Here is a 14024-nt window from a genome sequence, read left to right as displayed (position 1 = left end):
TCCATTATTAACTATGCAAAGTAAAAAAGAAAAGTTTAAAAATATGTATCAAAATGTGATAAATAATTTTATTAGTTATACACTGTTAACAATTATGAAAATAAATTCATCCAGAATATTTTTTGCACTTAGATTTTCACAGTCCCAAGAGCTTTTTATAGCCACTTTTTATATGTTTAGTTTTATTGCAGAGAAGATAAGGTATCAATAAAATAAAAAAAATTAATTGGTTTAGAATCAGAGTACATGGCATAAGTAGTATGGAAATATGAGTTTGAGAATAAAAAGTAACAATATAGCATTTCTTTTAAATTAGAACTGTTTCATTTTTTTAATGCAGGATATTATTATCAGACCACTGTGTTATTTAGATTTCCTTAGATACATTTAAAAATGAGAAATAATGAGTTTATTATAAAATAACCATATTTATAATAACCAGAAATTATAATTTTTCACAAAAACATCAGATTATGTTAAAAATTTGAGGTGGCAATTTAAAAAAGCAAAAAAAAGTTTACATAGGATAGAAAATCATTTTATGTACCATAAAAGCAAAAGGAAAACAGTTGGTAACCTTTTTTACATCTTGCTGAGTTTGGGAACATCATTGTGCTTATATAATCTCCAAATAGAGATTCATATAGCCATGTTCTAGAGTTATGAGAAAAGTTAACTCATAAAGCAGTGTAATAATTATAAAATATTTACAGTTATATTTCGTTTTATAGCTTTATAAATCTATCTCCCATACACAGTCTCATTTGATCTTATACCAAAACTGGAGTTCTTAGTACAAGTGGTACTGTTTCTGTTTTGCAAATAAATAAGCCTTTAACAGAAGTTCAGTTACTTGCCCAAAAACAATTGCTAGTAAACCAGGGGCTGGTTTCTAAACACTAGTATTCAGTCTCAAAGTAATTAAAAAAAAAAAAAAAAAAATATATATATATATATATATATATATATATAACACCAAAGCTCTCTTTTTCTATACGTTCTGCTTATAAAATGGAGAAGTAAAAAGGAAAAAAATAAAAAGCCTTTCTGGAAGTTCAAAGATGGTAAAATAGGAGAAGTACTTTAAGGTTTGATTCCTTTATCTGTAAAATTATTTCTGCTTTGACTACGTAAGTAAATAATGTTTTGCTGTATCAAGCCGGGCTCTACAAATGCCACTTTTTCCCTTCTTTCTCTTACGCCTCATATCACAGGGTTTTTTTTGTTGGTGGTGATGTTAGTAGTAGTTTATTTTGTCTTTAGACAAAGCTACCTATAGGAAGGTAGTTAATAATGCTTGCTCTTAATTACACTTACCACATAACTGTCTCCATCGTGAACACCTTAAAGAAACTAATATGATCATCATAGCAATCTCATCAGATCAATAATTTTACTAACCCCCTTTTACAGGTGAGAAAATCTAAGTAAATTAATTTGTTTGACGTTCCATAGCTAGTACACAAGAAAACTGGTATTTGAACTCCAATATAAACTATAATAAATCACTACACTATGCTTCCTTGCAAAGATGAATAATTTGTCCATGTGATCAAGCAAAGATTTAAATTTCAACTACTTTTTAACATCTTTTGAGGAAATATAATCAGTTTAAATTTGTTTGCAGGGAGCAGATGGAAAAAAAAGTAACTACTTTTTTCCCCTCTGGGGCACATTTCCTAATTTATATTTTAAGGCATAGCTCATACTGAAATATGGTTTAGTCAATTTTCTCAAGAGAGGACAGATAAATATGGATTAATGGCTACTTTAGTTAATGATTGCAAGGCTGGCTTTAATTAATTGTGCTATGTAACCATTCTTTATTCCTAAAATAAAATTTGTGCTCAGAATACTTTTATTAGGGAAAAAAATGCAAGAAGAAAAATCCAACAGTGACCAGAAGAATGTTTGAAGACCAATACAAGCAGAGAGAAATAAAGAATAACTTTTATAATTTTTTTTTGTTTGCTAAATTTGTGTATTCACTGATGTTGTAAAGAAGGGTGTACTTAATTAGTTTGACAAAGAGGTAAGTTTACAACTTTACTGTATATCCATTTGATACTTCTTATTTTATCATCTGTATTTATCTGCAAATAGAATATTTTCTAAATGACTTAAACAGAAAGATGGTTGATGGAAGGGAGTAGAATTGCTGATATTGTTTTTAGTATAGAATTCCATTTTGTTTTTCCTCTTGTTTTGAGAATGAGGTGTCTCTACCTGGCTCCATCCCAAAGAGGATGTAATAGAGAGGTTTGCCAAGACCTTAGAGCTTTATCTCGGTCATTTCTCCAGGCCTGACATTCTGACTTCCAGGCCTGACTTCTCCAGGCATTCTCCCTCTCTGATACTGCTATTTTAAACATCTCCTGCATGCATTTTGAATGTAGTATTCATTCCTTTTTATAGCTCCTGAGGTGAAAGTCCAACTTCTCCAGGAAGCAGCTGCTGGATAGACAGTACTGCAGACAAATTCTCCCCACAGCGGTTCAGAGCACCTGCCAGTTAGCAGAAAATTTGAAGTCCTTCCAGATCCAAATAGCTCACATTCAAGTCCATGTGGGAGAAAGCAAGCTGGTTTAGTTGAACTCAAAAACTAAAAAAGTAGAAAAGACAAAGAAATTTACAATTTGAGTCATGATTAAACCCATTTGAGCAAAGCTAGTCCTAAACGAACTTTTCGGATATGTAGCCCATCTTCCTGTTTATATTCTCTGCGTCATTCATCAAGCCTGCCTTCCTGGGTGCCTGGGTGGCTCAGTCATTAAGCATCTGCCTTTGGCTCAGGTCCTGATCCCGAGGCCCTGGGATGGAGTCCCACATTGGGCTCCCTGCTCAGTGGGGAGTCTGCTTCTCCCTCTACCACTCCCCCTGTGCGCTCTCTCTCTCTCTTTCTCTCTGACACACACACAAATAAATAAATAATTTTTTTTTTAATCCTGTATTCGTGTATTCACCATTCTTCATGCAGGGATAGTTAAGACTTACCTACCTCTCAAAATGCTTTTGTTAGTTTTAGATGAGATCATATAATAATACATTGTCTATTCCTCTTAACCCATAGTCGTCATTCAGCAAGTGGGATTTATTATTATTATCAAAAGATAATTAGATCTTGGTAAGGACTTCCCTATATTCTTTACTTATAATGTATAAGCTCTTTTTCACTCTATCCATACTTATTTTATGTGTTGAGTGATATACAAATAATGTCCGGAAGAACTCTAAATTTAAACATTTTTAGCATTAACCCCTGAAAACACAGACATATATGCTTACATGGAAGCCTGATTTAAATGAATTAACGGAAAGAATAAGATAAAGTGGTATTATAGAAAAGCATGGTTTAATTATAAGTTAAAATAATTGATGTTAATGTTTAGAATTTACTGATTAATCCAAAACCAAATGTTAAAGATTTTGTAGGCATTGAAAATGTTGGATTATAAATGTGTCTTTAAATTTGTGTTTTTAAATTATTTAATCTAGGTAATCTAAATAGTGCATTAAAATAACACTAAAAAGTATGAGTTTACCCTCTTGCTTGATCATACTAAAGTTCCCATCTTTTAGGAGTTAGGTTTGGTTTTATATAAAACTCGAAAAGTATTATTTTCAGGTTTTCCCCCTCTGATTTACAATATTAAAATATATAAATAGTTTGAAAATTTGGTCTTATAATTAGAGAGTAGCTGATAAATTCCAATGTCTTATCCAAGATATTTTTAATATAGCTGTACTATTAAAAAGAAGTGCTAGAATGAAATACAAAGGAAAGAGATTTATTTCTCTTGCAAAATAAGAAATCAATGTTATTTGGTATTTTGTTTTTGTTTTTCACTACTATAGGTAAAATATGCCCAACATGACATTATTTCCATTCTAAAAATAAATGTACATGTGATATTAATATAGGTAGATAATATTAACTAGGTAATAATTGCCTGGAGATTTAATGCAATTACTTCATAATAAAATTATTTCCATGCATTACAAATTTCAATAAGCAAGTCATCTGTAAGTTACTTACCCTCTCTATACCTCACTTTCTCCTTTGCAAAATGGGCATTATGATAGTACTTGACAGTAGCTATTTTAAAAGTTCTTTGTGAGGAATGTACACAATGGGCTTACAATAGTATATGGCAGAAGTAATATTAATAAGTTATTTTAGCTAACATGCAACACTACCAAACCATTACCTGCAGAAGTGCATTTTCACTTACATATCTCTTAAAAATATTTAAAAATATAATTCTCATCATCTATAGGGATGAGTACTTCACTAAGTAACTAAAACTCATCGGACAAATTGCTGATTTTGTGGATTTCCCTTGACAAAATCTCACATTCCCTGAACATGCCAAAATAGAAAGATAATAGGATTTGTTTCTGCCCCAGAGCAGTTTCTACTATAGTAGTAGTAAAGGAGCTCTGGAATTCATAAATCAACCTACTGTTATATGTAATATTATTATCTAGCAAACATTATATAATTTACATGTTATATACATATATGTGTACCTATATGTCTATTCATATCCGTGTCTATGATATAGTACTTAGAGAATAACTACCATCAAAGACATTAAGAAGGGAGTGCCTTACAAACAAAGGCAAGTAGGAGAGGGGATTGCTCTGATCTGTTTAATCTCTGCTTTACTTCCCTTACTTGATTTTGGCCTGGAAGCCAGGATATCAAAACTCTTTGTATGAGGAATTAGCATGGTGATTGTATGGGGTTGTGAATTTTTTGTTTTTCTCTTTATGCGTTGGAAAGCCTTCCTGTCAAATTTAGAACTTTGTGATACAATGAAAAGACAGCTGTGAAGGTAGCTGGCCAGCTCCTTCACGGGAATATCATTTTCACATGGTTTAGCTTTGAATCCAAGGGAAATAGCACTTTTCTCTTTTATTAATTAGTACCTTTAAAAGGAGCTTTCATTAATCAACATGTCTTATGAAAAGCTGGTCTCTTTCCATAGAGCTGAATAAATCCTGCTGTGTGGAGTACTGGTAATGGTACTAAGGCTTATGTTTTTGGAATGTGTTACAGAGAATTAGAGATATGAAAGAAAAAAAAAATCAATCCTCAGCAGCCATAGGCTTTTTTTCTTAATAGAGCTTTTAAAAATATTAAATAGCCCCAAATATGCTAATTTCTATCACATTTTCTGATATCCACCTTTCAGATTTAATCATCACAGGAAGTATTATTACAGAGTCTGTTAGAATTATTCCAACATCATTTTGATCAACTTGAGGTTCACCAAATGGGACTTTATACCATCCAGATCAGGACCTGCCTAATAGTGTGGAGTAGTGTCATTTATAAAGGAACTACTCGAAAGAGTTGAAAAACATCAATGCTGTTCTTATTAGAAAACACTAACTATCTTAAGCCCGGGTTTATATAATTAACAACCCTGAAACAATATTAAGTATTCAGGTTATTTTTTGTACATTTTTCAGCAACCAGATGTTTGGAACTATGATTACAAAACATCCAGATGATTGACTCAAAATTTAAGTATTTGTCATGATATTTGGCAGGGTGTTAACACAGCTTCTGGGGAAAAATGTATTTTTGGAACTGTTTCACTCATCGCCCAATGAAGTAAGTAGTCTAGCAGATTTTTTAAGTGGAAAAGAAAAAAAAAAACTTTCAGGAAAAGCCATGCCATATTTAATTAAAGGATATATTCATTATTAAACTTTTTTTATTCAGATTATTTCATTATCTGTACTTCAGAGGGATCCTAAGATCACTAACTGTTAAAATTTTCCATTTTGGAGTCCAGAGAGGAAAAAAGATCCAAGTCTGTGACCCAAGAATTATTGCTTCATCCTGCCCCATTAATGATCTGTCTGTACCTCACAAACATTTCCCTCACTCATTAATTCTTTCATCTGTAGTGGGACAATCCCTCACCCTGGCTGCTGTCTGACTCTAGGAATGTGTAACATAGTCTGTCAGCATGGTAGAATGCAGACCAACTGGCTTTGTTCAAGATACAAACCTTCAGTACCTTTGTTTCTCCATTATTAAAATGAAGATAATGGTATCTGGCTTTTATACGGTTATGTGAAGATTAAATAGGATAATAATTGTAAGTGCCTAACAAAGTGTCTAGCACATACAAAGCAGAATTTTCAATGAGTTAAATTGGTTCCTGAAGTATAGGGTCAAATGTAGTTCTTTCTTATTTCAAGTAGTTCTGAGCCCAGCTCCCGTCTGCCCCTTACCTACCACTTTGCTCTCTTCACAGAGCATGGTTCCCCGCCCACTGTCTCAGATTGCTTAGCCCATCCTCTGTATCATAGATCAGTCACTGTTTGTAGGACATATATATGCATTTAATTATATGTTATCATACATTAATGTAGGCATGACTTTGCTTTCCCAACTAGGTTGTACTTTGGAAATTTTGATTTACTTTACCATATTGTTTCTTCTTCTAAAACTATCTTAATTTTTGCCTTCATTCATCCATTCAGCAAATATTTATATTTATTTTCAATTATTTCTGGGCCCTTGGAATACACAGAAGTAACCAAACAGACAAAGGTCCTGAATGTTACTTCTAGCAAGGAGAGGCAGAAAATAACCCAGCAACTAAACAGATAATGCATTTCATAGGAGTGTAGCAGTGGTATTATTTTTTGCTATTTAATACATTAGAAACTTCAGTGAAGATCTAAGGAAGACAGTGACTAAGTTATGCAGCTCTCTGGAGAAAGAGAGGTCCAGGCAGAAGAAAGAGCAAATGCGAACTTCCTAGGGCAAGAGCATGTGCCCCTTTGTTGGAAACAAAGCTAGAGGACTGTAGTCTAGAACAGAATCAACTGGAAAAGAGTGGCAGCTGGTAAGGTCAGAAAGGCATCAAAGGAAGATTGCATAAGATCTTTGACCACTCTCAGGATTAAATTTTTTCTTATGAGTGAAATAGGAAATGAAGTAGGAAGCCATGTTGTTCTGACTTAAACTCTAAAAATTTTATTCTATTTATTGTAGAGAGAATAAACTACACTACAGATGTCAAGGGCAGAAACCTGAAACTCTGAGGCAATTGCAATAATCCAATTATAATAATAATTTAATTATTATATTTTCACTTCCTATTCTGCATGATGGCCATTCATGAATATACTTTATCATCCTTTCTAAATTATGAATTTCATATGGGCCAGGATTCCACCATATTTTTATATTTTCAGACATTAGAATTTTTAAACCCAGAAAAATGTTTTTTGGTGCCTGAAGAGTGCAAAACTGAATTATTACCACTTCTTATACTTCTTTTACCCCTCCCTACCACCTGCACTACTCTGCCATACCCTGAATATCTTCCTTTCTTCCAGAATTCCTTCTTAATACATTATATACATGTCAGACAGTATCTCTTTCTATTGTAAAGAAAAAAAAAACCCACAAAACTAGGGTAGATATGAAGAACAAAGAGGAGGTAGAAAGGTAGAAAATGTAGTCCTTACAATTAAGGAAACTTATGTGCGTATTTGACCTATTTCATGTATTTGATATAGTCATGTCATAGTTCACCTTAAAACTGTATGTCTCTATATAAGCATCTTGTGATTTCATAAAATAGAAAGCCATTCCTAGATCTTGCTATTCCCAATTTGTAAAATTCCGTTATGGTAATTTGAGTTATTTAAATTGTAACTCTATAGTGTCATTTGAGAATACTGCTATAGAAATCCGAGGAAGTCATACAAAATTTTTTTTGTTTTTGTTTTTGTTTTTTAGTTGAGTCTCATTCAAGGGTCTTCTAAATGTATGTCTTGAAAAGCTTTGGATCAGGACCAATAACAATTGTGAAATATAGTTATCCAAACAAGGAGACATAAAAAACTCCCTCTTCATTTTTCACAGGGAAGAAGTTAAATTCTGGTCTTCCCTGATGATCCCTAATATACCAGAACAAGAATAGTGCTTACACTAAGACCAGGAGTTAGAACCCAGATTTGGTCTATGAAAGCTCCAGTATCTAAAGGCTAGTTAATCTCTGTGCTCTTCCTGATACCTCCCCAAATAAAGATAAAGCTGTTCCTGCCTCAAGGGAAAGGAAAATGCCCAGCAGAGTGCTCTAAATCAAACTTTCATGGTAAAACATGCATTAATAATTAATTTTCTGCTTCCTTTAGAATAGGACAGGTTAAACAGTTGGTCACATTTAGTAAATAAGAAATTACTTGCAGTAATTTCTGCAACATTCTGATCATCTTTCCATTTCTGAAACCTATTTTAGAAGTCTTTGATCTACATTACGGAGGAAAGGACACTGAATATAGAAATATAAGACTTGATTATGAATTCCACTTTGTCACCTACTAATAGTGTGGCTTGGGCAAGTCATTTAACCTAAACATTCCATTTATTTTCTAGTGATGAATTGGGCATAACAATCCATACCCCAGAGGGTTGTAAATGAGCATCAGATAGGATAATGTGTGAAGGCCATGAATGCAGAGGTCACACAGAAACTCTTGATGAACCCATATATTACATACAAGCATTGTAATGACCAGAGTCCTAGTAATGATAATTCAGTGTTCTATCCTATAGCAGTAGACACGTGATCTTGTGAAATGGGAAAAATGTCCCCTCTATATTCTTTCTGCATATCATCAGGAATGACAATATACCATAATTGTTTAATTATGTCATTAAAGTGGGTTTTATTTTCTTCATTAATTACATAAGGAAAAGCTTTTCAATTAACAATGACCTTTATGACTTTACTAGTTTGGATTCTGTAGATGGCAAAGCTGACTGCAAATTAGATTCTGCAGTGTACCTTGTTCCTTATTTTTCACCCACTGATTAGTTTTATACAGTTGCATTCAGCTTGCAATTTTGTAGCAATCTCAAACACTGTGTTCAGTCCCCCAAGGTGTTCTGTAGAAATGCTGTCAAACTATTTCGATGTATGTGTATTTTCATTCTGTAGCTGTGCTTTGTACTCATTTAAGAAAACCAGTCTTTAATTTGTATCAAAACGTTTCCAAGATGAAACATAGAATTCCAGGCTTTAGCAAAATCACTGACATATGACCACAGCAGCCTTCTGTTCTAAATCATGATGTCTGACTTCTATTGGATACAAAGCTATATTTTTGAATCTTGTTATAAAATACAACTTTGAATAAATGGCTTCAGAATTGACCTTAAAGTCTATTAATTGTCATCACCCTCTCTATGATCATCTGGCTTTAGTTTACCTTTCCAGTTTCATCTCTCATCCCTCCCACCCTGTACTCCATGCTTGTTTGTCTTTGAAGTGTGTGGCTTTCTTTCTCACACTTTTCTCTGGTGTTACCCACATATGGCACCTCTGTCTAAATGTCATGTCTCCCACTCCTTGCCTCTTTATTCAAGGCATTTTCTATTCCATAAAGCCTATTCTATACCCCTAGTACCTCTTCTGAGTCAGTTAGTTCTTTTTTGTAACTGATTTAATCAAATAATCCTTTGTCTAGCATTGATTGGTTGCCTTATTGTCTTCCTTACTAGACTTAAAGTTTTGGAGAGCGAGGGCAATACCATTTTTAAATCCATAAATAGTAGAAGCTTCATAAATGTTTGTTGGATAAATGAATGCTTTCTGGAAAGACTATTGGTCAGCTAATTGAGAAGACAGCAAGTATTTGCGACTAATGTCTTGTCTCCATTTACAATAGCAATCTTATCAGTAAAATGCAGTTTATAGTTTCAGTGTGCAGCTTACCACTCTTTAAATGCATAATAAACATGATATGGTACTATTCTATGCTTTCTATTTAGTATCTAGTATATTATATTAGAATTGGATTTGGTTAAAACAGTCTAACTCATGGACCTTTTCTACTTCTTATAATTTCAAAGAAAAAATGTTTTAATGTTGAAATTATTATTTGAAGGAATTTAACTTTATTTAAACTTACTTGTCATCCAGACAGAGCGAAAAAGGATTTTGACTGGCTCCGAGTTAAAACACACACACACACACACATTTAAAACAAAACAAAACTGTATGCAGGCATTGTTTCACATTTGCATTGGGAATGGAAGATGTACCAGTGTGCTCAAATGTTCATATTTTCTGCATTTATGTCTGATGTTTGTATTTGATACAGTGCTATAATTCAACATATGGAAATGCACTCAGAACAAAGATAATGTTGTCTTTCATTTTCATTTTGATTAATAGTGTTCTGTCTCTGGTAATTTGTAGGTGTTATTTGGAAGATGGAGCTTCAAAGGGTGCCTGGCTGAACCGGTCAAGTATTATTTTTGCGGGAGGCGATAAGTGGTCAGTGGATCCTCGAGTTTCAATTTCAACATTGAATAAAAGGGACTACAGCCTCCAGATACAGAATGTAGATGTGACAGACGATGGCCCATACACGTGTTCTGTTCAGACTCAACATACACCGAGAACAATGCAGGTGCATCTAACTGTGCAAGGTATGCATTTCTATAATTGTTTTATTGTGAAGGACTATATTTAACAAGGTTCAGTATTTAGATAACAGAATGACTCAGAAGTAACTGACAATGTTGAAAGATATGTAGTCATTGTCTTCAGGGATTTATGTTCCTAGATTCCATTAAGTGTAATGGCTATTATAAACATATAAGTCCCCACTTACCAAGACCAAAAATTATCCATTAACACCACATTATGATTTTCTTGTGTGTTCTTCACTTACTATCTTCCTTTGAGTCACCCGTTCAATACATCTTTGAGAACCCATGATTGATACATTAAAATTAATTTCAATAACCCATGATGGATGCATGAAAATATTAGAACTTTTTGAAATATCTGTAGTATAACTCTTTAAAAGTAATCCTCAAGACTTCCAGCACTCTGTCTCAATCCAAATTCTGCTTACGTTCATTGAAGTCACAATGGAAAGAAGCAGCCTTCTAGAATTACTTTATTTAAATATAGAGTAATTGGAAAAATATGGTACACAATGGGTTATACTTTTATTTACTTTCAGTAGATCATAAATCATTCTAGCTAACTTACAGTCTCCAAATACACACAGAATCATCAAGTTACTTTATTTTTCACACATACTAAAATGTAAGAGTGTATATATCCCCAATGTAAATACTTTTCAAGAAGAATGCAATTACAATGCTAGTTGAATAGAAAATGCATATTCTTGCCCTTTTACTATTTCCTTGTGCTTTATAGATTAATGACGTGTTGTTTCCATAAAAATATTGTGCTGTGGATCTTAAGATGACACTGCAGCATTTCTAAGTAAAATTAATGACAAATTATGTGATAATGTGGTACCAGTGAGTGCATGTTTTATTCCTAAGAAAAAAGCTGAGGGAGCAAGTTAGTTGTATTATCTTTGAGTTTACCCTTCAAAAATTGAACTCGAAGTATTAATTTAGGTACATGGCTTACACCTGGAATTTCATTAACTTACACCTTTATTTCCTTATATAAAGGTAAGCCCGAAGTCAAATACAACTTCAGTTAGTAGTAAATATTTTAACTTCATGATATAATTTAAATGTATTAATTAAGTAATCAACTTTAAGGAGAAAAGTGTAAGGTAAACAATAAGCCCGGAAATTTCCCCAATGGTTTTTCTTATTACAGATCATTGCACACTGTGTTGATGTTCTTTATTTAAAGTCATATGAGAATATAATAAAGTTTTCACCAAAGCCTGTCTTCATTCAGAGATTATCCAGAGATTCTAGAGGTCAGGAGTTAGTCCACCTTCAGAAACTGGCATGGGATTACAAGTCAAAAACACATTTCTTCTGTTATGCAAGCCTAATCTTGTTTTCTTGTTTAGTTCTGCGCCCTTTGACTTGAGTTTCTAGCTCAAAGACTACAAAGGATTTTTATTGCACCAGAAAAAAAGTACACTTGAATAATAATTATATTTGAGTCACTGAAGATATAGACGTTTTTCTTCTTATAGGTTTAAATGATGTCTTTCTGGACACTAAACATACCCCTCTCTCCTTTTTCCCATTCTGTCTTGTTCCATAGTAGGCTTATATTTTTAAACCAGACTATGGATATATGAGCCCTGCCCAGGCACATGCTTGCTTTTTATAGTATGTCTTTATAACTTTATGCTATGTAGATGGTTTAACACTATACAGATTTTTTAAACTGTTACATGCCTTACTATGGCATTCCTTTTTGTTGGCCATTTGGTGATGGTGAACTTTTGAACTCCATTTTAGGAAGTGTGTTGTAGGAACGCATTTATTGTATGTTTTATTAGTATAATATGTTGTTCTTCTAGAAAAAAAAATATTTGTGTTACTGTTTTGAAAGTTTGGGTTTGTGTTTGGGTCAAATTAAAAGCTAATAATTTTACAGTATTTATGAACATAATTACTCATTATAAGTTGATTGACATGTGGGCGGTTTTCCAATTACATTAATAAAGTTCAGGGAATAAATTAATAGGCTTGTCAGTCAATTCAAGAACTAAATAAATGTCACAAAAAGTCAACCCCACTTGAGCTACATTTCCTCTTGATGAATGAAAAAAAGCTGATGTGCACATCTCTTCAGTCTTTGTATTTCCTAGGTTGTCTGACACTCCGGTATATCTCAATAGTTTTGAAGTGTATGCTCTTTGCCTAACAATTTGTCAAGTCTTTATTCACCAAGATAAAGAAACTTAGCAACTGAGAGAAGACTGTATTAATCACTGATGTCAAACACACACATTGGTAGTAAAAACAAAACTCATCTTTAATTGTTGCAACTATGTGCTCAAAGGAGATATCTGAAAAAAAAATCATTTGAGAAAGGGGATAATAGGAGGGATATCTTGCCAACACAGACATTGTGCATGGGAGATTTGTCTGTACTCTTGATTTCTTAGAGTTATTAATACCAGTGAAGGGGACAATGGGGGAGAAAAAATATCGGAGTAGGAGTTGGAAAACCTGGATTCTAGTCCTGAATTTTCTCTCTTGAATGGGTAATTACCAAGTCGCTCTAGAAAACTACAGTTTTCTCAACTGAAAGAGGAGGACTCAGGTCAGAAGATCTTAGATGTCATTGAAAAACAAAAAGATGACCAAAACAAAACAGAAAAAAAAACAACCAAACAAACAAACAAAACAAAAACACACAAATGAATAAACAACCAGGGATAATTTGCAAGGGAAAAAATGTTATTTAGTTTAAAAAATGAAAAAAGTATTCCATGACATATGTGTAACACTTGCAACAAACACAGTGCAGGCTAAGTTTTACATAGCTGTACCTTTGAGTATATATGCTGCAAGTATGTTCTATTTATCTCTATGTTTTGCTTTCACCAACTTAGCTGAACAATGTATGTACTTATAAAATGTGAAGAATGTGGTGAATTGGAGTTTTACTTCAAGGGTTTAGAAAGAATCTCAATAAGAAAATTAAATTTTCATTTTCTGTATATAGTATACCTAAATGTCCAGTGTTTTACATCATGTGGTATAGCATTTACTAAGAGTAGCATTTCTTGTTCATGAGTATAAGAATGTACATGACTAGAGGAGTTGCTATGAAGCCAAAAGTCCCTATTACAATCCTGTAATGACAAGGATCATACATTGTAAATGCTGCACACTTGAGTATATGATAGAGATGGCTTCTACTTTGAGTCCACATCTGAAGTCTATAGGTTGTGTATGGTACAAGGTAGACACATTCATAGATACTGTACATTAAACACATATACAGACAATAGCCCCTGACAATACCTTGATTATAGCCTTGTGAGACTATGGACAGAAGATCCATTAATATGTACCTGGAAAGAAACTGAGATAATAAATGTATGTTGTTTTAAGCCTTCCACACTCGTGTGTGCGCACTCTCACACACATCAAATATGGGTGAAATGTTTATCCCTCAACTTGTGCCCTTTCAGGGAGATATATAGTAGGTTTTCTCTAGGCAGAATAGAACATTTGACTAGCACATAGCTCTATGTCCAAAATAACTCCTCAAGGGTATTTAACTTCCCCA

General features: G+C 33.2%; 1 protein-coding gene across 1 annotated transcript in view; it reads left to right on the top strand.

The window, feature by feature from the left end:
- The window catches only part of NEGR1 (neuronal growth regulator 1), an 849270-nt gene that overhangs the window by 347205 nt on the left and 488041 nt on the right, over nucleotides 1–14024 (top strand). Inside the window, exon 2 of the mRNA XM_032870106.1 lies at nucleotides 10242–10474. Coding sequence (XP_032725997.1) covers nucleotides 10242–10474 — 233 coding nt within the window. The remainder of the gene's footprint in view (nucleotides 1–10241; nucleotides 10475–14024) is intronic.

This window comes from Lontra canadensis, unplaced genomic scaffold (assembly GCF_010015895.1).
Source record: "Lontra canadensis isolate GAN:19392208 unplaced genomic scaffold, GSC_riverotter_1.0 scaffold40, whole genome shotgun sequence".
Lineage (NCBI taxonomy): Eukaryota > Metazoa > Chordata > Mammalia > Carnivora > Mustelidae > Lontra > Lontra canadensis.
The sequence above is the reverse complement of the archived record's forward strand: the minus strand, read 5'-3'. Positions and strand labels throughout refer to the sequence as shown.